Source organism: Berghia stephanieae, chromosome 13, assembly GCF_034508935.2.
Source record: "Berghia stephanieae isolate SIO BIC M18660-M18661 chromosome 13, UCSD_Bste_1.3, whole genome shotgun sequence".
NCBI classification, from domain to species: domain Eukaryota; kingdom Metazoa; phylum Mollusca; class Gastropoda; order Nudibranchia; family Aeolidiidae; genus Berghia; species Berghia stephanieae.
The window spans coordinates 21,834,423-21,859,675 of NC_088372.1; the positions used below are offsets into that span (position 1 = coordinate 21,834,423).

Sequence of the window (25,253 nt, forward strand, 5' to 3'; positions counted from 1 at the left end):
CATATATAGTATTGAGATCAGCACAACTAATATGACTCAATTTTGAGATGCCGTGTCATGTCACAAATCATATTTATCACAAAGGACAACTCAAGCATTCCAACCTTTCATGACGTAACCAATATCGGCCAACATATCCTTCCCGGCGTAGAAAATGTCCACATCGTCAATGACGGCCCGGACAAATTCTCTCCTAGACCCGCTGTTGCTTCGGCCAAAGAACGCTCTCTGTTCCACGCTGGGAGTGAAGCCTCTATTGAAAGACTGTCTGTCTCGCCTAGCGACTAACTGCTGATTCACGAAAAGGGACAGCCCCGCGTCCGGAGTCCAGGACACTTCCACGAAGAACCACTGCCCTGCAATCAGTCTAGGGTAGCGGACTTCCCAGTTGCTTCTGCCCCTCTGTAGGAAAATAATTTGAATCAATATTATAATATAATATTATTATGTCTTAAAAATAATAAAAATAGATACCTTTCCCAACCAATGCCGCAATCTGGATCACGTGAGAATTATGCCATTACCTAGCTAATCACTGGAACATTGCTGCATTTCTTACATGTTTCCAAATCATTTTTTAAATTAAAATTATTTTTTTTATTGATTGTATCGCGCTTGTGAGTGAAACAACATTCTCTAAGAGCTTCATTTTTTTCTTATATCCTGGTAATGGAAGCGATGTTTATTTAACATAGTTATTATAAGCTACTAGAAGCTGTGGACTGTAAAAAGTAATAAACAAAAAATGAATATTACAGCTTTCCAAGATTTTTCTACAACAGAGAGGACTTACAAAATTTCTCTATCGTCTATCTGGAATTTAATAATGTATTTATGTCTTTGTTTTTTAGTTGTTGGCTGAAGAAGGGTTTTGAGCCCGAAACGTTCCGTTGTGACATTTTGTTCTTGTTTGAAGCTGTTATATTCATTTTTGTTTATTACTTTTTACGTAACTCAATCTACAGACAAAAACAGCCATGCTTTAAAGAAGACCTCCAAATCTAACGTCCATCCCCGATAAGACGAGGACAGTATCTTTCCTGGTGGTGGTGGTGGTGGTCTGGGGGGGGGGGGTTGCAGGCATAACGTCGAGTGTCTAAACGTTCTGTTTTGTTTATGTTTTTATTTTCTGGGGAATACGAGATATAGATAGACGAAGATGACGTCACTCGGGTCTTTGTTATTGTTTTTGGGGGTTTTTTTTTGCCATCCACGTTTATGAGCAATTCTCACTAAACTGTATGAACCAGACTATAAAAGTTCATGGTTACACATAGTTGTGTGTGTTGGTCCGTTATACTTCGGGATGGCAATGTTGTGAGCTTCTTAGCCGAGCGCATACTATCTATAGAGTCTCAGGGGTGACAAATGAAAGTAATTCAAATGACAACAACAGAAGCTTCATTCTATACCTGAGCTGTGGCAATGAGGTTAGATGAAGTCTGGTAGATTTTGACTCCTTGGGGAGAGCTGAAGATGTATCCAATGTAATTGTCCAGTCTTGGGAATCTGAGGATATCAAAACATTGTTGAAAAGACTTGCATTGCTGGCCACTAATATGAAAGGATTTTTGGTATTTTCTCTTATGTTTTATCTAGTTATAAAACACAATATGCCTTACAAAGCAACATAATTGACCACTTATATAATATGAAACGACTCTCGAGGCCTTTCCCCCTGTAAGTGTCACATCAATTGTGATGCCAAAATAAATCTCACCTGATGAAAAAGGAGATGTAGAATCCATTTCCACAATACTCCAAATCCCCGAGACATTTTCCTTGAGTGTCTCCGAGATCAACGGAATGAGGAATGAGGCTTCGTTAACAAAAAAAAAGCAACATAGTTGACCGCATATATAAAATGAAACGACTCTCGAAGCCTACCCTTACACCCCCCCCCCCCCCCCCCCCCCCCGCCCTCCTGTAAGTATTACATCAATTGTGATCCAAAATAAAAACTCACCTGATGAAAAAGGAGATGTAGAATCCATTTCCACAATACTCCAAATCCCCGAGACATTTTCCTTGAGTGTCTCCGAGATCGACGTGTTCTCCACGTCCAGACAGACTTAGAGCTTTTCCTGGAAGACAATATAATAGGAAACGACAAAATTAGACACATCATCTTGTCTGAAATTTTTTTCCCTTGAAAATGCTATTAGGTCTAGTTATCAACCATCTGAAAACAGCACTATGTCGGGAATAAAATTCAATGTTAAATTTTATTTGTAAAATTTGAGTTAAGATAAATTTTATCGTTGGGGGGGTGGGGGGGTCGTCACATTCGTTACAATGCAACCAACATTTTTGTTCATTCTGATGTCATTTGTACATCACAAAATTTAATGAGAAAAAATGTCCCGTTATCCCTATAATCAAATTGACACTGTGGTGTAAATCTCGGTTTGCTATATAATATTATGTATAAATTGTGGTTGTTGCTTCTATGTTTGAGTGAGAAAAATATATTTCTGTAAAGGTTGGTGTGCAAATTCGTGAAAATTTCAGGAAATTGCTGGTAAGGAGAGAGTTAAGACAGCCCCCCGCCACTCTCTTCATTATCCCCATCGTCAAAGCCAAGGACTTACCAATCTTCCCAGGAATGAGTTGTCCACCTCCTACAAGCCTGGCCTCGCCTCCGACCATGTCCAGTTGGTCACCGGCCAGATTGTCCATGAAGATGTGATAGTGAGTGGCAGATCCTGGGGATCGATGGAATGAATAATGGATATCACCATCTGCTCTATTTTATTTGCAACACATTAAGGTCATATCAGCGCCAGTAAAAATGAATAAAATGGGACAGTAAAACGTTCTAGAATTACAATTAAAACACCCAAGGAAAGGGAAGACAAAAGGGGAATTGGTTCAAATAGGAAACAGATGTAGATTCCAAGAGCACACTAATTTGACACCACCTAAAAGTCTCATCTAGACGCAAGCAAAATCCCAATTTTTGCAAAAATTTTGCAGAGTTGCGATTAATTTTCCTAAAAACCCATAATTCGTTCATGAAAGAGAAAGGTATTTGTTTGTTTTTAAGGGTTTCACGGCGCTTGCAACAAATGTAAGGTCATATGAGCGCCAGTAAAAAGGAAGAAAATGGGATCTAGTAAAAATTTCTAGAATTACAATTAAAGTACCCAAGAAAAAGGAAGAACACGCTATCAGTGTACTTATTTTGAGATTATCTAACTGTTTCATCCTGACACAAGCACAGGTCCCCCAGTGATGATAATGAAAATTTGTCAAAAAGGAGGAAAATCTACCGGCCCGTCAGTCAAACCCAAATCTAATGCAAATATAACATAGCTATTCATAGTTATTTAATATATTATAAGTCCTAAAGCACTTCTGACCTTTTGCAAATATAACTTAATGAATTGTCATTTCCAATTAAACATTTCAGAGGCCTATGATGTAGCCCACTATATCAAGAGATTATGATAAACTTTTGGCCAAAAGACCAGGAGGTATTTGTTTTTACATAACAAACCCGGTGAGTGTCTGTATTATTGCAACCTTGTGATGATGCAGCTTATAAATAAGAATCTTTAATTAATTGCAAAACATATTCCATCAACAAATCAAATTTAAATTAGCCTTTAAACAATCATTTGTTAAATCGATCAGCCTAACTTATTATCTCTCTATTACCAAATGATATCTATAAACATAATATGAAGATAGAAGGGTGGCTGAGAGAGAAATATGGATATGAGAGAGAGAGAGAGAGAGAGAGAGAGAGAGAGAGAGAGAGAGAATTGATGAATTTATTTTTAAAAAATTGTTTTATTATTAGACACAAGTTGTATTGGATACTATTAACAAATTCATAACAATCAAACATAAACAAAACAAAAAAAAATCAAAAAGGAAGGAAAATAAAAATACAAGCTTATAAAACTTATAAAATCGCCAAATTTACTATCTTGCTACGGCTAAAAGGTACATAAATATTTACACCCATTTGCTCCATCCCCTTCCCTTTCGATCATCTTCTCATCCGTGGCCACCATGTGTCTTGTGCTACTTTTGACATTTGGCGCCAATGTGTCTAGACTAACGTCTTAAATAAAGGAGTCTCACCAAAATTCATGCAACTGAGGAGAGGTGTCAAAAAATGATAGAAGGCATATTTGTTTTATGAACTACCACTTAGCACAAAATGTTTGACATGACAAAACAACGGAACATTTATGAAAAAATCCGCGGAAGATTATCATCACTAGTCCCCACTAAATTTTTAAAAAAATAATTATTATTTTTGGGCAAAATCTCGAAAATTTGCAAATGTTGCGGCCGCAATGCAAATCAGCAATTTTTTGCCATTTTTTTTTTTTTTTTTTATTTTGCTCGCTGTCGCAAGCGATGAAAAAAAACTGCCATGACAGATACTTACCATGAGCCATGGCCTCGTTTTCGTCCTTGAACTTTGACATGAACAAAAACTCGTCCACCGTCAGTTTCCCCACACTGCTCAAACCGCTCCTGTCGTTGGAACGGCCGATGACAAAGTCCTTAAAACTGTCCGTGTCTCTGGCTTCGTTTGTCATTCTTGGGGACATGGTGTGGTCGGCTTGTCTCCCGTTGATGTACAGATACAGGCCTGAAAGGGATTTAAAAAAAAAAAAAATAATAGGATTCAATAGTCTGATGTCACTATCCGCCCAGCAACCATCCTGGAATACCAATGGGGGGGGGGGGGGGTCTTCATTGTTTTAATACCTAAAGTTCACCAAATCCGATAAAGTCTTTTTTCTCACCTAGTACAACTTACCTTTACTCCACGTAAGAATGACGTGAAGTACATAAATATAATCATAATTCTTTCATAATTATTACCTTCATTCACCAAAAAAAAAATAATAATAATTTCTATATACAGTGGAATACAAACATAAAGAACAACTCAAGGTATAATCTTTTTAAAAGTAATTCTCTATAGGGGTCGTTCCTGTTGTTCTTTATTAAGGGTAAATAATAAGGGGGGCGAGGAAATAGAGTACAAACATACGTCGTACATTCAATCAATTCGTTTCAAGCGTGTCCATCACAAGAGTGCTCTACTGCACAAACCTTACCACCTCTATATCGTCACCATTTATACGGAATACGATTCTCATCAAGTTACCTTTCGTCTTCTCCCAGGAAGCGGCCACGTGATACCACAGACCTTCCAGCACCTTCTTGTCCATCACTGTCCACGTCTGGCCGTCCTTGGTCTTGAAGACAAATTCCAGCCCGTCCAGCCCGTACAGCATGGCCACGCCGTGTCCAGTGCGACGATGACCACCGTTGGACAGGTAAACAGTCTTGATGTCCGAGGCATTGTCAAATTTCAGCCACATGCTGATGAAATACCCTGAGGAAAATTATTTTTTAAACATATTTTCACTTTCAATTGAATTTAAAGTTTTATTGAAGCAGGTTGCCAATGAGTATGATCTATATTACCTTTTATTACCATAGTGCGGCTATGTGGTCTAGGGGTATGACACTCGCTTTTGGAAGGTCATCGGAAGGTCCTGGGTTCGAGCTTCGCTCGGCGAATAGTTGAGTCCTTGGAAAAGGCTCTTTACTCACATTCTCTCACCGTACTCAGGTATAAAATGAGTACATGGCCGTTAACAGCGTGGTCTCTGTCGGAAACAATTTTAATGTCGCCTTATAGACGTCATGTCTCGTCCTACATGTTAAGTGTTGTTGCTGGCCATGGAACCCTTATAAAGCGCTTTGAGCACGTTTAGTGGATATTGCGCTATATAAAAGCTCTTTTATTACCTTTCAATATGCTCGAGATCTTTGGTCAAATTGCAAAATGTGCTCAAAATGACCCAGATAGATAAAAGTGTTCAAACACAAACACAGTTTTCGAAATGTTTAACATCACAATATGTCATTTTGTTCAGCTTGACTGATGAGTATGTTTACAACTTTCATAAACAAAGTGTAGCGTGTTTACATTAATTAAGACAAATTCAATGAGAGCGATCTATATTCATGTTTTCATTCAACCGAGTCATCAATCACGCGATTTGTTGATGTCCAACGATTGGATATTTCTTAACAAATATAAACACGCTGCTTTGTTTATGAAAGTTGTAAACATGCTCATGAGTCATGCTGAGCAAAATGACCAATTGTAGCGTTGGATATTTCTCAAATTGTGAACACTTTTCACTGTGTGGCTCACTTTGAGCACATATTCCAATGTGACCAATGACCTCGAGCACATGGAAATGTAATATAGATCGTGCCCATTGCAGGACGGCAACAGATCGTGTGACTCGGTTGGACGAAAAGCTGACTATAGATAGAATGCGCTTGGCCAAGGAGTTCACAACATTGCCATCCGGAAGTATAACGGACCAACACACAAACTCTGTGTAACCATGAACTTTTATAGTCTGGTTAATACAGTTTAGTGAGAACAACTCACAAACGCGGATGGCAAAAACAATAACAAAGGCCTGAGTGACGTCATCTGCATACTATCTATAGACAGTATGCGCTTGGCTGAGAAGATCACATCATTGCCATCCTGAAGTATAACGGACCAACACACAAAACTATGTGTAACCTTGAACGTTTATAGTCTGGTTAGTACAGTTTAGTGAGAATTACTCATAAATTCGGATGGCAAAAAGCAATAACAAAGACTCGAGTGACGTCAACTTCATTCTATCTATAATGGATATTTATACAGGGCATAATTCATCGTAGTCAATACACTTTATGATATTCATCCCCCCCCCCCCCCCCAGCAGGTCATGTAATTCAAACACAGAAAAAGTAGACTCCTTCGGTCTCGCGCTCTTTTGGCTGTAACGACGTACTTATTAACACCCGAGTTGAGTGAGACGATAATATAATGTGCAAAATGTCTCAACCACGGATACAGGCTGAGTCATTATTGTGCAATAATAGCCACCCACCCGGTCAATGACCAAGCTAAACATCGATTGACTGTGTTACAAAAAGAGAGAACGATACCACAGTAGAGAGTTTAATCCGCATCAATGAGTTAATGGAACCCACAGGGCAAGAGGGAACGGGGTCGTCCAAAACAGACTTGGAGGAGAAGCCTTCAACAAGATTTGTGGGTCTCCAATCTTACCTGGAGTGAGACAAAGATCTGTGCCAAGGACAGAAGAAGATGGAAGAGTGCTGTTGAGGCCCTATGCTCCGCCAGGAGCCAAGAGGCATAAGTCAAGTAAGTCAATGAGTTAAAATTAGACGCTCACCCGTTGTGCAATGGTCGAGATTACCAAAACATTCTTTCTTGTGTCCGGCGCCTGTGACTGTAATCCATTGTCTGTTGCCCTCCATGACCAACGCGCTGTTCTTGACGCCCTTCACTAGTCGAGGCCCTCCGTGCACCCTGGCCTCCAGGCCTGATGGGTTCTCAATCAAATCACGTGACACCACGTCCATTGGAAGACGGTAGTTAGCCAGAAGATCTGTTGAATAAGACAGTTTGGGGGGGGGGGGGTTGGTAAAATTTAAATTTAAAAAGTTAAGAATCTGAAAAAAATTGTGCATTTAAAGTAGAGCATTTATATAGCGCAATATCCACTAAACGTGCTCAAAGCGCTTTACAAAGGATCATTGTCCTACAGCAATACGTAACATGTAGATCGAGACATGACGCCTGTTAGGCAATTTTACAATTTTTTTCCGACAAATGTGTTAGGCAATTTTACATTTTTTTTCTGGGTGGGGATCCTGACCTCCCATAGCGGGCAGGGAGGTACATACTATGTCTTCTATCCCCCTATGTCTGTTTTCCAACATGCTTTCTGTCTTTGTCTTGGAGTGAGATTACTTGGTTTTGTCCTGGCCCTGGCCGGATACCTTGACTGGAGGGAAACAGTCAAATGTATAGTTAGTTTTGGGAGATGATATTTTTTTCCTTGTAAATCACCTCTCTGTTATGCACTCTATTATGTTTTATTTATGTATTATATATGATTTGTAAACATTTGAGTGTGTTCCTCTTAGTGGGGACCTGTGCTTGTGTCTGGATGAGACTTTTAGGTGATCTCAATTTAAGTACACTGATAGTGTGCTCTTGGAATCTACATCTGTTCCCTTTTGAACCAATTCCCCTTTGTCTGCCTTATTCTTGGATGCTTTAATTGTAATTCTAGAACTTTTTACTATCCCATTTTTTCCCTTTTTACTGGCGCTGATATGACCTTAATGTGTTGCAAGCGCCGTAAAACCCTCAAAAACAAAACAAAAAAACATTTTTTTTCCGACAAAGACAACGCAGTTAACGGCAAGGCACTCATTTTATACCTGAGTACGGTGAGAGAATATGAGTAAAGAGCCTTTTCCAAGGACTCAATTATGCGCCGAGCGAGGCTCGAACCCAGGACCTTCCGATCCGAAAGCGATTATCATACCAAGTATTCGTACAAAATGTGTATGAAATAGTGCCAGAGAAAACAAAGAAAAATACAAGCAAAAAATAATGATCCCAAAAATCTACAAACACCGACTAGGGATCGAACCTCAGAACTCCCCATTACTGGTTAGATGTGCTATAACTACACAAGAGAATACTTAAGAGCAATGAGATCCAAAGAGACGGGAATTATCGTGGTTTCTAAATTGTCCAAATGACCCCTTGCAATGAGATCCAAAGAGACGGGAATTATCGTGGTTTCTAAATTGTCCAAATGACCCCTTGGATCCAAGGGGTCATTTGGACAATTTAGAAACCACGATAATTCCCGTCTCTTTGGATCTCATTGCTCTTAAGTATTCTCTTGTGTAGTTATAGCACATCTAACCAGTAATGGGGAGTTCTGAGGTTCGATCCCTAGTCGGTGTTTGTAGATTTTTGGGATCATTATTTTTTGCTTGTATTTTTCTTTGTTTTCTCTGGCACTATTTCATACACATTTTGTGCGAATACTTGGTATGATAATCGCTTTCGGATCGATCTATCTATCTATCTATCTATCTATCTATCTATCTATCTATCTATCTATCTATCTATCTATCTATCTATCTATCTATCTATCTATCTATCTATCTATCTATCTATCTATTATCTATCTATCTATCTATCATCTATATCTATCATTATCTATCTATCTATCTATCTATCTACTATCATTATCTATCTAATCTACTATCTATCTATCTATCTATCTATCTATCTATCTATCTAATCTATCTATCATCTATCTATCTATCTATCTACTATCTATCTATCTATCTATCTATCTATCTATCTATCTATCTATCTATCTATCTATCTATCTATCTATCTATCTATCTATCTATCTATCTATCTATCTATCTATCTATCTATCTATCTATCTTATCTATCTATCTATCTATCTATCTATCTATCTATCTATCATTATCTATCTATCTATCTATCTATCTATCTATCTATCTATCTATTCTATCTATCTATCTATCTATCTATCTATCTATCTATCTATCTATCTATCTATCTATCTATCTATCTATCATCTATCTATCTATCTATCTATCTATCTATCTATCTATCTATCTATCTATCTATCTACTATCATCACTACTATCTATCTATCTATCTATCTCTATCTATCTACTATCTACTACTATCTATCTATCTATCTATCTATCTATCTATCTATCTACTACTACTATCTATCTATCTATCTATCTTCTATCTATCTACTATCTATCATCTATCTATCTATCTATCTATCTATCTATCTATCTATCTATCTATCTATCTATCTATCTATCTTCTATCTATCTACTGTCTATCTATCTATCTGTCTATCTGTATCTGTCTATCTGTCTATCTGTCTATCTTTGTCTCTGTCTATCTGTCTGTCTTTTCCTGTCTGTCTGTCTGTCTGTCTGTCTGTCTGTCTGTCTGTCTGTCTGTCCTGTCTGTCCTGTCTGTCTGTCTGTCTGTCTGTCTGTCTGTCTGTCTGTCCTGTCTTCCTGTCTGTCTCGTCTGTCTGTCTGTCTGTCTGTCTTGTCTGTCTGTCTGTCTGTCTGTCTATCTTCTTCTATCTTCTTCTATCTATCTTCTATCTATCTATCTATCTATCTATCTATCTATCTATCTATCTATCTATCTATCTATCTATCTATCTATCTATCTATCTATCTATCTATCTATCTATCTATCTTCTATCTATCTATCTATCTATCTTTTATCTATTACATTAATTATTATACTATCTATCTATCTATCTATCTATCTATCTATCTATCTATCTATCTATCTATCTATTTATCTATCTATCTATCTATCTATCTATCTATCTATCTATCTATCTATCTATCTATATATCTATCTTTTTAGATTGACACCGACAGAAAAGGAAATTATATAAACAAAATCGTGATTGGAGGTATTGTTAACACTGCTTGTCCTCCTCCTCCTCCTCCTCCTCCTGCTCCTTGTCCTCCTCCGCTAAGAGGAAACAATGTAGCCAAACAGCCCCAACTCTCCTCGCTTCTCCCTATAGGTCAGAGCCTGCCCCCGTGCCTACTTCAGTCCACTTCATAGGAATGCTATATTTAACATTGGCCTTAAAACGCGTTACACCCTCAATTATAATAATATATACTGTGACACAAGATGAAAATAAAGTAGGAAAATATATTTGGTACTATGTAAGATTGCAATGGTTCTCTCTCTCTCTCTCTCTCTCTCTCTCTCTCTCTCTCTCTCTCTCTCTCTCTCTCTCTCTCTCTCTCTTTTCTAGCTTAGTCAAACTCCCCCTCCCCCCTTCATTTGATTCGCTCAATCATTAAGATTATCCCCCCCCCCCCCCCCCCCCCCCCCCCAATCTTTTTTTTTCCCCGCTTATACACATAAGGAAACACAAAATTCTTGCTCGCCCTTTTTCATTCAGTCTACTCTATTCTTCATAACATCCAGGACCTCAACCCCATCTTTATCTACATCTATGTGTCAATATATATATATATATATATATATATATATATATATATATATATATGTCCACCCCACCCCGTCTCCACTGTCAGCATAATCTTTATCTGTTATTCATTCATCCATTTATCAAGTCGTCTATCTCTTCCCTTATCTATTAATCTACCATTCCATCTTTCATCTATCTATCTTTACCTTTATCTATTCATCTATCATATTTCATCTTTTATCTTTCTACCAAATCATCTATATCCCTTATCAATTCATCTATCGCTCCATCTTTCTCCATTTCCGTCTCAACTACCCCTCTCCTCCCCATTCATTGTAAGCATAATCTTTATCTATTATCCATTCATCTATCAATCGATACACCTATCTTAACCCTTATCTATTCCTCTATCGTTCCATCTATCTCTATCTCTATATCATTATCCGTCTCCGTAGCCGCCTATCCCCTCAATCAAAATTCCTTCCCGTAACCAAGGAACGCCCAAACTGAAAAGGCCACCACCATCACATCGCAAACTGCCAATCTCGTTCGACCGGTCCCAAGCTCTCTCTCTCTCTCTCTCTTCAAACACATTGTAAACGCCATTTGTCCCTAACAGAGTATTTAATTAGTTGCCATTTGTCACCCATCGCCTTAAAACGCTGTTGCCTGAATGATTCAAATGTTGACAGTTGAATTTATAGTCAAAAGAAAAAAAATTGCAATTTGAGTAAAGGTAAAAATGTTTTATTGACAAGGTAAATAAAGTGAAAAAAAGTAGTCGTTTAGAGCCATTAAGGCCCATGGAGCGTGAAACGGACAATAGCAATTGCTTGCTATCCTTTGGATATGACGTTAATCTTTCGCAAAGTACTTTCTGCCGGATCTAACAGACCCAGCTACCCGTTCATTGCGGGGTAGACAGGGAGGAATGAGAAGAAAAAAAATCTCGACTGCACTGACCCGGGATCGATCTCGGTCCCTTTGCGTAAGACGCGAGTGCTCTTAATAATAATAATAATAATAAATAATAATAATAATAATAATAATATAATAATAATAATAATAATAATAAAAATAATAATAATAATAATAATAATAATAATAATAATAATAATAATAATAATAATAATAATAATAATAATAATAATAATAATAATAATAATAATAATAATAATAATAATAATAATAATAATAATAATAATAATAATAATAAATAATAGTAATAATAATAATAATAATAATAATAACAATAATAATAATAATAATAATAATAATAATAATGATGATAATAATAATAATAAAAATATCAGTAATGAAACATTTATGAAGAGCACACTTCCACTCAAAGGCGCTCAGGACGCTATGAAAAAAAAAGGATAACAGTGACAATCAATAATTTACTTCCTATAAGAGCAAAACAAAAAAAAAAGCCCCCAAAAATGGATAGTTCTCCTTTTTTTTCCGTTGAATTTACTTTCCGTCACAAGTTACACACTGACTTAATGCGTACCGTATTGAGACGCTGCGCCACATATTAATTTGTAGATCCAAGATAAAAACTGTGATAATTTTATGTCACAGTTTTATGATTGAGGAAGATAGATAAATAAATAAATATCGTAATTTGAGTTTTAAAGAGAGAGAGAGAGAGAGAGAGAGAGAGAGAGAGAGAGAGAGGAGAGAGAGTAGAGAGAGAAGAGAGAGAGGAGAGAGAAGAGAGAGAGAGGAGAGAGAGAGAAGATGGGGGGGGGGGGGTAGAGATAGAGAGAGATTGCGTATTGATAAATTTTGCTTTTATTTGTTTGTCTTATTTTGTATGTTCATTATTTTTAAAACTTTGTATATTATTTTCATTGGTTTCATTTTGGGCTGTGCTCGGCGTTACGATGCCTCGGTGCAAACAAAATATCTATGTAACAAAACAGACTGGCACAAACAAACATACAAACATTCAGACACCCATGCAAACAAAGACACCTCCACCATTCATTCTGAAGAGAGAGAAAAGAACCTAATTTATTGCGTTGTTCAAAGTCATAGACCACGACGACGAAGGATGAAAGAAATCTGTCAATTATGCAAACACAAAAATCATTATTGATGAGGAGGAGGATACTGATAGATATAGATTAGATCGAGATGCCTTTGCTTGGAAAACATGCGACGTAATGAGAAGAATGGCTCAAAAACAAAATAAAAACAACAACAAAAGAAGAAAAAAAAAAGGAACAAACAAACAAAAACAAACAAAAAAAAAAAAAAAAGAAAACAATCCAAAAAGGAAACAATTGACAAAAACAAACTATCTAGAGTCAAAAGCAGACACATTAAAAACAAACCAAAAAAAATAAAATAAAACAAAAGCAACAAACAAAGAGAGAAAAAAAAAAAAGAAAAATAAACAATCCAAAAAGGAAACAAATAACAATCAAAAATAAACCAGAGTCAAACGTAGACAAACTCAAAACAAAACAAAAAAAAACAAAAACAAAAGACAACAATTTTTTAAAAAATAAATCAAAAACACCCGTGGTTGATCCCGAGCTGGAGTGGCGAGCGAGACAAACCCAATCTCTCCATAATATTCTACATCAAAGCCTGCCTTTTATTTAATGTTTATTCTTGGCTGAAGAAGAAGTACTTTCAGCCCGAAACGTTCCGTGAGGAATTTAGAGCCTGGAAACGTTCGGTATTAAGTTTGCTTTTTTTAAAATCCAGTTTTGTTATTTTTAGAAAAAGATTCAATTAAAGTTTTCTTAATTCAAAACTTATTTCTTAATTAAGTGCTGTATAGCATAGGTTTGACGGGTAACTATTGAGTTTGAGCTTTTATATAGCACAATATCCACTAAACGTGCTCAAAGCGCTTTACAATGGGTCCCCAATCAACAGCAACACGTAACATTTAGAACGAGACATGACGCATATTCATCTTGAATCCTGCTTACGTATTGGTTATTTATATATAACTTTTTATACTCTCCGTGTTAGATAAAAAACTGTTTAAATCTAAAACTTGGCATATAATTCAATGCTAACTACACACAACAAAATTCAAATCTATGAGTGTGTTGTAGTTGTCTGCGTGTAGATTGATAGCTGATAGGTAAATGCGAGGATATTTTTTATTGATACGGCCATGGTAGGATGGTCAGGGGGGGTTAAGTCGGGTGTTTGGGGATTTCTCAGGGCAGTTACAGTTGGGTGTCAGGTTAACAACCTGTAACGGAAGGAGACAAATTGGTCACGGTTGATCTGGTGCAAGCAGTGTGGTAAAGTTAAAGACAACGACGATAACATAAACAGCCATATTACGACAACAACAATAACAATAACAACAATTTAAGTTTAGGAATTTGTTGGGGTTTTTGGGGTTTGTTTTTTGGGGGGAGGGAGGGGGGGGTGTTTTTTTGGGTTTTTTTTTTTTTTGGGGGGGGGGGGGGGTTGTTGTTTTTGTTTGTTTTTTTAAAAAGAGTTTTAAGGTGTTTGCGACACATTAAGGTCATATCAGCGCCAACAAAAAGGAAGAAAATGGGATAGTAAATTACAATTAACGGACACCCAATAATGAGGAAGACAAAGGAGAATTGGCTCAGATGTAGATTCCAAGAGCACACCATCAAAGTACTTAGTTTGAGACCACGACTAAATGTCTCATCCTGACACAAGCACACGTCTCCACTAAGAGGATTACATTCAAATGTTTACAAAAAATAATACAGTGCTTAAAAGAGAAAAGAAATAAAAGGAATTAAATATCATCTCCCAAAACTCTAACCATGCATTTGGCTGTTTCCCTCACAGCCAGGGTATCCGTCCAGGGCCAGGACAAAACCAAGTAATCTCATTCCAAGACCAAGACAGAAGCAAATTGGAAAACAGATAATATAGGGGGTTGGAGGACACAGTAAGTCCCTGCCTACTATGGGCATTGAAATCAAAATATTGGCTTATCATCTCTCGCTAAAAACAGTTCGGTTTGCAGTTATACAGCTAGGTGCGGCTATGTGGTCTTGTGGTATGACACTCGCTTTCGGATCGGAAGGTCCTGGGTTCGAGCCTCGCTCAGCGCATAGTTGAGTCCTTGGAAAAGGCTGTTTACTCACATTCTCTCACCGTACTAAGATGTAAAATGAGTACCTGGCCTTTAACAGCGTTGTCTCTGTCTGAAAAAAAATGTAATATCGTCTAACAGGCGTCATGTCTTGTTCTATATGTTACCTGTTGCTGTTGGTCGGGGACCCCTTGTAAAGCGCTTTAAGCACGTTGAGTGGATATTGCGCTATATGAAAGCTCATTTTAAATATATTATATATATATATATATATATATATATATATATATATATATATATATATATATATATATATACATATATATAATTGTCCATCGGAATAATCAATTCATCATGAGACCTTGGGTCAAGACATCGACAAGATTTTGACCGATGTGTTCAGTCATGCAAGAATGAAAATAATAGTACATTATATTATGTTGAACAAACTTGAGATTTTATATAGCGCAATATCCACTAAACATGCTTTACAAAAGGTCCGTGACCAACAGCAATAAGTGGCATGAAGATAGAGGCATGACGCCTGTTGGGCGATTTCCGACAGAGACAATGCTGTTGATGGCCAGGTATTCTTTTTTCACCTGAGTACGGTGGGAGAATGTCAGTAAAGAGCCTTTACCAAGTACTCAACTATGCGCCGAGCGAGGCTCGAACCCGGGACCTTCCGATCCGAAAGCGAGTATTATACCACTACTTGACCACAAAAATGGGATAACGTGGCTCAGCGGTATGGTCTTTGCGTCGTACCCGAAAGGTACCTCGTTCGACAACCCGTCGCGCAAGTCACCTAGCCTAAGCTCACTTTGCACGCTGCAATACGGCTGACGCCTGGGTTATTCCAGTCTTCCCTTGGAATAGATCCTAAAGAAAAAAAATCCCTTAGGGATGAATAAAGGGAATATATTATTTATTTATTTATTTATTTATTTATTTATTTATTTATTTATTTATTTATTCATTTATTTATTTATTAATTTATCTATTTATTTTTGCTATTGTTTTTTTTTCATATTTGTTTGACACATTAAGGTCATATCAACGCCAGTAAAAAGGAAGAAATGGGATAGTAAAAAGTTCTAGAATTACAATTAAAGCACCCAAGAAAAACTAAGACAAAGGGAAATAAGTTCAAATAAGGAACAGATGTAGATTCCAACAGCACACTATCAGTGTACTTAGTTTGAGATCCCTAAAAGTCTCATCCTGAAACAAGCACAGGTCTCCACTAAGAGCAACACACTAATTACAAATCATATATATAATATGTAAACAAAACATAATACAGTAAAAATAGAGATATGGTTTACACTGAAAAAAAAAAATCATATCCCACAACTCTAACTATACATTTGACTGTTTCCCTCCCAGCCAGGGTATCCGGCCAGGGCCAAGACAAAACCAAGTCATCTCATTCCAAGACAAAGACAGAAAGCAACTTGGAAAACAGATACAGGGGCATAGAAGACACAGAAAGCATTTATTTATTTATTTAAAAACAAACAATAAAACAGAAAAAAAAAGTATTAAAATCCTTAGATAGATATCAAAAGGCATGGGGTCGGCATATGCTTATTATAGTATAATATGGTCGAAAGAGTGAAAATGGAGAGGCTTCGTATGGGAACAAAAACAGATCATGGACGTTTCGGGTACAAACCCTTCGTCAGCACAACAATACACAAATAAGGTGGAAAACATTTTATTTTATTTGTTTTCCACGTTATTTGTGTATTATTGTACTGACGAAGGGTTTGTACCCGAAACGTCTATTTTCTGTTTTGTTCCCATAAGAAGGCTCTCCATTTTCACTCTTTCGTTAGTATTTTACGATCACCGGCTTCAAGCAGCCCCTACCGTTTTCTTCTATAACATGGTCTCATTGTTGTCGTGAAAATACTCACAAACCCGACACAAAATTCCGTCCACTACACCAATGTTATTAACTCTCTCCTTGCCAGCCATTTTCAGGATTTTCCCCAAAACTTCACACCTTCCCAACTAACACAAAAATAGTTGTTTTTTTTTTTTTTTCACTCTGACATAAGAGCAGGAAAGTTCTTGACATGCATTATTTCTTTCGCAAAACATTCTACTCTACAACACACTGTTCATTTTCTTTAAATTTTATGATGTACAAAAGAAATTTGATTAAGAAAAATGTTGGTTGTATCGTAACGAATGTGACGATTTTCCTGTAGTTGGTAAGGAGAGGGCGTTGAGGCCAATAATCGCGTTCGGTTATCAGACCTGCTAAATTGTTCACCTAGGATGGGATTAATTGCCTTATGAATATAATAATATGTAATGTAACCTGTGATGTTGTGAGCATTTTACCCAGACTCATATATAGCGTCAATACAACTTAAGTGTTTTATTTTGGTGGGTGGAGCTGCCCCTGAAAACCTTTATGTCAAAGTGACACCTGGTATAGTCGATGTCTCTAGATTGGTAAGGACATCTTGTTTTTTTTTGTTTTTTTTTTTTTTTTGTTTGTTTGTTTGTTGCTTTAGGTCTCTTCCAACACAATTGAGGTTATATGAGAGACCGCTGAAACAAAAAAACAAGCAATCTAACAAAAATAGTACAAATGTAAATCAAAATCATAACCTAAAGATATCATAAGCTAAATTATAAATAACCAAGAACAAACAGGCAAAAGATTTACAGAAAAAAAAATATCCCTGTCAAAAATACAATCACAAACCAAAGAAGCAGGATAGGCTAGTAAAGAGAAGAAGAAACGACATCACTATCGGATCGTACACCCATGCGAACATCATAGGTATATGATTCCAGGGTGATGCTCCCATCCAACCACCCGCAAGGACATCTTGGACAGGTGTAGTAGAACTATTAACTCTTTACCGTCGAGACCGTCGCATCTCTTTCAAATCATTTATTTTTTAACATATCGCCCCCAAACGGTTAAATGTCGGATTGATGCCGATGCTAAAAAGGGATTTGGACATTAAAGTTACCAAATGAATGACTACACATTAAAAGGAAAGATTTTTTTAAGAAAAGCTGTATTTTCTTTTATAATTGAGCTTTTATATAGCGCAATACCCACTAAACGTGTTCAAAACGCTTTACAACGGGTCCTTGACCAACAGCATTGAAGACGGGACATGACGCCTGTTAGGCGATATTACAAATTTTTTTTTCGACCAGAGACAACGCTATTAACGGCCAGGTACTCATTTTAACCTGAATGCGGTAAGAGAATTGAGTAAAGAGCCTTTTTTTCAAGGACTCAACTAGGCGCCGAGCGAGGCTCGAACCCAGGACCTTCCGATCCGAAAGCAAGTATCATACCACAAGACCACATAGCCGAACATTAAGGGAGGGGGGGGGGGCTTATTATTTATCTAATTACAATTTTAGACCTAACCGTTTTCACCAAGAGGGCATAAATGCCTCCGGGGCTTCGTCCAGTAAGAGTGACTTCGAACCCGGCCAGTAAAGAGTTAAAAAACCAACAGAAATAAGAGTCTTTTTGACAGTGCTTCTTCCAGCCTTTTAAGTGCTTGTAGCACCTGCCGACTCAACTGTCTCGAGTAGACATATCACTACTGCCGTACACTTGGAAAAACCCATATTTAAAAATTTGGCCAGAAAACTCGTCCTTCAAATATCGATCGATTTAAATGACCCTCGTCTTGGCAAAAACTCGCAAACCTGGGACATCGCAAAGTCCCAGGTTTGAGCGTTTTTGCCAAGGTGAGGGTCATTTAAATGGATCCATATTTGAAGGACGAGCTTTCTGGCCAAATTTTTAAATATGGGGGTTTCCTGAGTACGGCACAGTACAATGATGTATTACCACTAACAGTGTAGAGAGCGTGTCATATTTCACTGACAGATTTTGCACCGATAAATCTTTTTATTATGAAGATATTATTATATAGACGTCTAGTGCAAAATTGCGTATGAATAAATTATATTGTGTGTGTTTTGTCTATATCGGGGGGGGGGGGGGGGGGGGTATGACATCTCATTTGGCAGAGCACTCGCCTCACAAGCAAAGGGGACGAGCTTGATCCCAAGTGCAGCCGAGATTTGATTTCTGACCTCCCTGTCCATCCAATCGTGATTATGTCGCTGGGTACGTATGTTAGAGCTGGCGGAAAGTACTTTGTTACAGACTATCGTCCTATCAAAAAAAGAGAGCAAGCAATTACTAGAGTCCATTTTATGTTACAGATACCGGGAAAAAAATCCAGATCCAGTTTATTGGCTCTGAAGAACTACATTTTTATATAATATATTTAGTGAGTGTGTTTGTGTGTGTGCGTGTGAGTGTTTAGTGGTTTTACGGTGCTTGCGACACGTAATTCACAACATTGCCAGTAAAAAGGAAAGATGATGGAAGGATGAAAAGACCTTAAGCATGGCAATAAAGAGATTTAAATAAATGTTTACAAGTATTCGTGAAAAGGAGTAAGACAAAAGGCACTCGTTCCAACAACACCCTCCATCCGTTTATCCATGTTGCTTTGACTTTGTAATAATTCATTGCTACCCTCTGGACAGGGCTCTAGTCTATCGCAAAGAACTGTTTGTTTAAACAGAATCAGTTGTCCACCCACTGTTAAGGTGAACATGAATGATTATTTTAATCGAAAAAAAAGGATGAACGCGGATTGATTGATCTGAGACATTTTTTGAGTGGCACTCTTTATCAAAAAATTTTCGGGCGAGACAGTTTGTTTTGTTTTTGTTTTTAGGGGTTTTACGGAGCTTGCAACACATTAAGGTCATATCAGTGCCAGTCAAAAGAAGAAAATGGGATAGTAAAGAGTTAGAATTACACTAAAGCACACAAGAAAAAGGTAAGACAAAGGGGAATTGGTTTAAATAGGGAACAGATGTAGATTCCAAGAGCACTCTGTCAGTGTATTTAGTTTGAGATGACCTAAATGTCTCATCCTGACACAAGCACAGGTCCCCACTAAGTGGAACGCACTCAAATGTTTACAAATCATATATATATGTAGAAAACATAATACAGTGCATAACAGACAGATAATTTATTACAAGACAAAAAATATCGTCTCCCAAAACTCTAGCTATACATTTGACTGTTTCCCTCCCAGCCAGGGTATCCGCCAGGGAGTTTCATCCCAAGACAAAGACAGAAAGCATGTTGGAAAACAGAAAAAGGGGGATAGAAGACACAATAAGTACCTCCGCCATGCCCACTATGGGAGCGGGCGAGACAGTGAACTTTTATCAAACCAACATTTTTTTCATGTAGGTATAATATTATCTCTTTTGTTGTTTCAACTGCCAAGTTGGACGATTTCCAACTGCTCTCTTGGTGAAATCGGTAGGCTAAGAAGCAAAGTTAGAGTTGATTCGAGCCCCGCTTGTAAAGGTTAATGTTGCCATGACATGTATCAAAACGAGGTCAATTTACGTAGGCGTCAATCAATCAATAAAGGTTTTAACTATTTGAACAATCGGGGTCTTTATAAGAAACTACGTTTGTTATAAATCATGTATTATTACAGATCATATCACACGTCTATATTTCACAATTCTTCAAATGGAAATCATTTCCGATCAATGGGATGACACATAATGTATACAAATACCCCCCCCCCCCCCCCCCCCCCCTCCCCAAGCACACAGTGGCGTGGGTGGTTGTTTTATAAGGACAGTGAACCATATAACAGCTATTAAAACATTAACAACAACCAAATAAATAATAGTAAACTTAATTTATTGAATCGAACCAGTTGGCATGAAAAGGAGAAGGTGTGTGTGCGTGTGTGGGGGGGGGTGGGGGGGGGGGGTGAGAGCCCGAATCAGGGCAAAAACCAACAACAAACGTCCCATCCCATTTAAATGGAATGTCAGTCTAGGTTGGCAGTTGGAACCAGCCAATACTTTTTTGGCTATAACAGGCGTCATATTAATCGTACCTATATATATATATATATATATATATTATATATATTATATATATATATATAATATATATATATATATATTATATATAAACTATATTATAATATATCTATAATGATTTTTAGCTATATTCATAAATGTATTACACTTATAACGTTGGCAGAACAGAGCTGCCAACCCTACAAAAAAATAAGCATAATATAAGTTCTATACATCAAAACATTGAATCCATTGAATTGCCGTCATTCCTTTCTTCTTCTCCTTCTCCTTCCTTTTCTTCTTCTTCTTCTTCTTCTTCTTCTTCTTCTTCTTCTTCTTCTTCTTCTTCTTCTTCTTCTTCTTCGTCTGAGTCCGATTCCGAGTCCTTAAAAAAGGCTCTTTACTCACATTCTCTCACCGTATTCAGGTATAAAATGAGTACCTAGCCGTGAACAGCGTTGTCCCTCGTCTGAAAAAAAGATTGTGATATCGCCTAACAGGCGTCATGTCTCGTTCTATAATATGTTTCGTGTTTCTGTTGGTAAGGGAACCCTTGTAAAGCGCTTTCAGCACGTTTAGTGGATATGGCGCAACACAAATTCTCAATTTTAAAAAAGTAGACATGTACTATTTTTGTTTAGTTTTTGTTTTGTTAAAGGTCTTACAGCATGTCAAATCAAATCACTCGATTTAAACACAAGTGTTGACATCTCTGATTAGTTGTACTACGGATATAAAAATCATTTGACATATCACGGCGAAGACGAGATGTTCCCTCTTTGCCAAAAATTCAATGTGACCATACTCTGACAAAATGATTTTTAACAATTTTTTTACCAGAAAGATATGAATTTTTCTTCTTCTTCTTCTTCTTCTTCCTCTTCCTTCTCTCCTCTCTCCTCTTCTCTTCTCTCTTCTCTTCTCTTCCTTTCTTCCCTCTTCCTCTCTTCTCCTCTCTTCTTCTCTTCTCCTCCTCTCCTTCCTCTCTCCTTCTCTCTCCTCCTCTCTCCTTCCCTTCTCTCCTCCTCTCCTCTCTCCTCTCTCCTCTTCTTCTCTTCTCCTCCTCTCCCTCCTCTCCTCCTCCTCCTCTCCTCCTCCTCCTCCTCTCCTCTCTCCTCCTCCTCCTCCTCCTTTCCCTCCTCTCCTCCTCCTCTCCTCCTTCCCTCCTCCTTCTTCTTCTTCTTCTTCTTCTTCTTCTTCTTCTTCTTCTTCTTCTTCTTCTTCTTCTTCTTCTTCTTCTTCTTCTTTCTCCCAATGGTGTCTTTAAGGCTGAAGGTCAACAAGATGCAAGAACGCTGTGGTCTTCCCAAGCTCGTGCTGCGACTCATAGAGCTTCGCCCTGCAGTGTGGTCCCCTCGGGCCAAATAGGCGTCCTTTGCACATTGTACTTTGTAAAGTCCTGCCAAACACGTGTGACATCCTGCTTCCCCTCTCCACATTTACAAATGTCTGTTTCTCCTATCTTAAATGTTTTGGACATGTGGTGTCGAAGACGATTATTATTATTATTCAACAATCGATTAAAATGACCCAATGCCGAAATGTTAAAAAGTCTCAAACCACAGATGTCCGCGAATTCTCAGGCTTGGGACTTTTCCACCAGTTGAGGGTCATCAAATTTTATCCATTTCCATTCTTGAAAAAAAAAATAATTTTAAAAAACCCTGGCCTATTTTTGTGGCTACCTCCAGACTTAATTACTGGGCCGATTTTAGCCGTTGATGGGTCAAAAGATTCGTTTCGATCTATCTTAATTTCCACGGTTGTATAATAATTTTTAACAATTTTAAAGTTTCTGTGCGTAAAAAAAAAAAACAACACAAAAACTTTATGTATCCAATTATGCAAGTTCTCCACTTTGTCTGAAGTGACAAGTTTCCCGACCAATCTGGATAAAATGCGTTTTGTCAATATTAAGGGGAAGTTAATCCAAATGAGTTTTTAGCTTGAGTGGAGAGCATGACAAACTATGTAACATTGCATAGTCTGTGACATACCCCTGGTGCCAGGTCAATCAACCGTGATGGTGTAGTAAGAAGTAATGCTAATGGCAGTAACAGCAGTTCAGTAATAATGGGTGAGGGGTTGAGGGTGGGTGACCAATGCACTCTGTCAACCGGGAACACACGGTCAAACAGTTCCTGAGCATGTTGTGTGTATGTGTAAAAAAGGATAATAATAATAAAAGTGGGTGTATACAAAGGCTTGTTGTAAGAAGAACGTGGGTGTTGTTGATTAAGGTCAATATTTCATTCTCCAATACGTAATAATGTCCGCCAGCCCAAATAATCGGCCCTCTAGATCATTTTTAAAACAAATTTCAACACAAAGAAATGTAATATTTCATGCTGATATATTTTGCGATTCCATATATCATTTGGTGAAGATCAGGCCTTTAGTTTACGAAGGTCACAGTCAGGCTATACCTTAACGATGGCTTCGCACTGATTCTGACCACAAAATGACGTCAAAAGACAAGTCTATGACCACGAAAAGAAAGCCAAATGTGAGTTGTATTCAATAGTTCAACCAATGGGATCCTACGAGTAATTTGTTTCCTTGAGCTCTACAAACAGCTCATTTGACAGTGCTATAATCTTGTGATGCTGTGCGCTTGGCGAAGAAACTCACAACATTGCCTTCCGGAAATATAACGGACCAACATACAGAACTATGTGTGACCTTGAACGTTTATTGTCTGGTTAATACAGTTTATTGAGAATTACTCATAGGCTAAATATGGATGGTTAAAAAAACATAGCAGAGACCTGAGTGACGTCAACTTCGTTCTATCTATAAATGAGGTCAAAAGACAAGACCAAATTATGACAGGCTTGTACTTAACGAAGGCGAGGTTAAATGCCACCGGCAGACTATCGTTTGAATGCCTTTGACGTCAGTCCATCTTTGCTAATAGCATTCAGACCGCCAGAGATATAATAAGTTGAGGCAGGCTGATATTTGGGATGTTATTTTCTTTTATTGTGCAATGTTTTATACACACTTTTCAGATCTTCATCTTATATCAGTGCCTGCTTATTAATTTATCACTTTCATAGTTGTAACCAAAACATAAACGTATATTATGTAACTTTAACTATTCAATAACCCGTTGAAGAGAATTTGGTAGGACTTGATCATTCTATAGATACAAAGAAACGCCAAAAATTGAGTGAGTGGCGCGAGCCATGTTCATCCATAGGAAGGCACCAGGACATCACAAAAGAAAAAAAAAGCATTGCCTTTTTTTTTAAAAAAAAACCAATTTATCCAAGAATATTAAGTCCAGAATTACCGTTAGATTAGAAGAAAAAATAAAAGAAAGAAACCTGAGCAATTATATAACGCAATATTCACTAAACGTGCTAAAAGCGTTTTACAAGGTGTCCCTAGCCAACAGGGACATTTAATATGCAGGACGACACACGACGCCTGTTAGGCGAAGTACATTTTTTCCCATGAGAGACAACGCTGTGAACGACAAAAGTTGAATGGAGTAAAGTAAGCTGGGTTTATTTGTAGGAAGACACAACAACAAAAAACAAACTATAGCATCGACTTAAAACAACTATCAATTTATCCAAAGCCATCACGCCCAGCGTCGACTGTAGATATAAATATATATCATTATTTATGGTTTGTCTCCGGTCGGCCGTGAAATCCAAGTGGACAAGGTTAGTGCAAGGGATTCAAGGGGTATCCCTGAGGCACTCCGTTGACCACTCTAGTGTATCCACGTAATATTTGCAGTTCTTCTTAGACAGGGCTATATTTACAGCTTATGAGTCAAGCAACGATTTATGTTATATTCTTTGTACACAATGACTGATTGAGAGAAATTGCTCTCTAAAGCAGTGCAGGAAAATTGAAAAATAAATTATAGAAAAAGTCAAATTTGTCCTATCGATCGGATCAGCGAAGCTCATATCGACTGGCTTAGGATTTTAGCTTTTGTTTATCTTGTTTCGCCATTTTTGTCTGTGTTTTTGTTTTGTTTTTGTTGTTTGTTTTTTTTTTGTTTTTTTTTTTGTTGTTTTTTTTTTTTTTTTTTTTTGCACTTCCAGTGCCTTAATTCTTTTAATTTCTTTATATACGCACTGTTCCTGTTCGGAAATTTCAAATGTTAAGTCGGTAAATGGGTCATGGTGGGCTAAGTCCTCGGGATGAATATTGACCAAATCAAAGGTTTGACTGGAAATATTATTCGACTCTTAAAACTTTATTTATCATTTATTTATTTTTGTGGGTTGTAAAATGAGAAAACAAAAAAAAAATGATCAGACAAAATCAGGCAACAATAATGTTTTGGTTTTTTTTTATGCTGCCTCTACCATTTAAACCATTATAATACAATTTTCTTTCCTTAT

At 37.3% G+C, this 25,253-nt stretch overlaps 1 protein-coding gene across 4 annotated transcripts in view; it reads right to left on the minus strand.

Moving 5' to 3' along the window:
- Positions 1 to 25,253, minus strand: part of LOC144959157 (uncharacterized) — a 204,766-nt gene that overhangs the window by 101,392 nt on the left and 78,121 nt on the right. For all 4 annotated transcript variants that reach the window (XM_078891677.1, XM_078891676.1, XM_078891675.1 and 1 more), the window contains exons 6-12: positions 7,251 to 7,466; positions 5,138 to 5,368; positions 4,406 to 4,612; positions 2,592 to 2,705; positions 1,967 to 2,084; positions 1,413 to 1,509; positions 105 to 402 (exon numbers count right to left, since the gene is read on the minus strand). In XM_078891677.1, the coding sequence (XP_078747803.1) occupies positions 105 to 402; positions 1,413 to 1,509; positions 1,967 to 2,084; positions 2,592 to 2,705; positions 4,406 to 4,612; positions 5,138 to 5,368; positions 7,251 to 7,466 (1,281 nt within the window). The remainder of the gene's footprint in view (positions 1 to 104; positions 403 to 1,412; positions 1,510 to 1,966; positions 2,085 to 2,591; positions 2,706 to 4,405; positions 4,613 to 5,137; positions 5,369 to 7,250; positions 7,467 to 25,253) is intronic.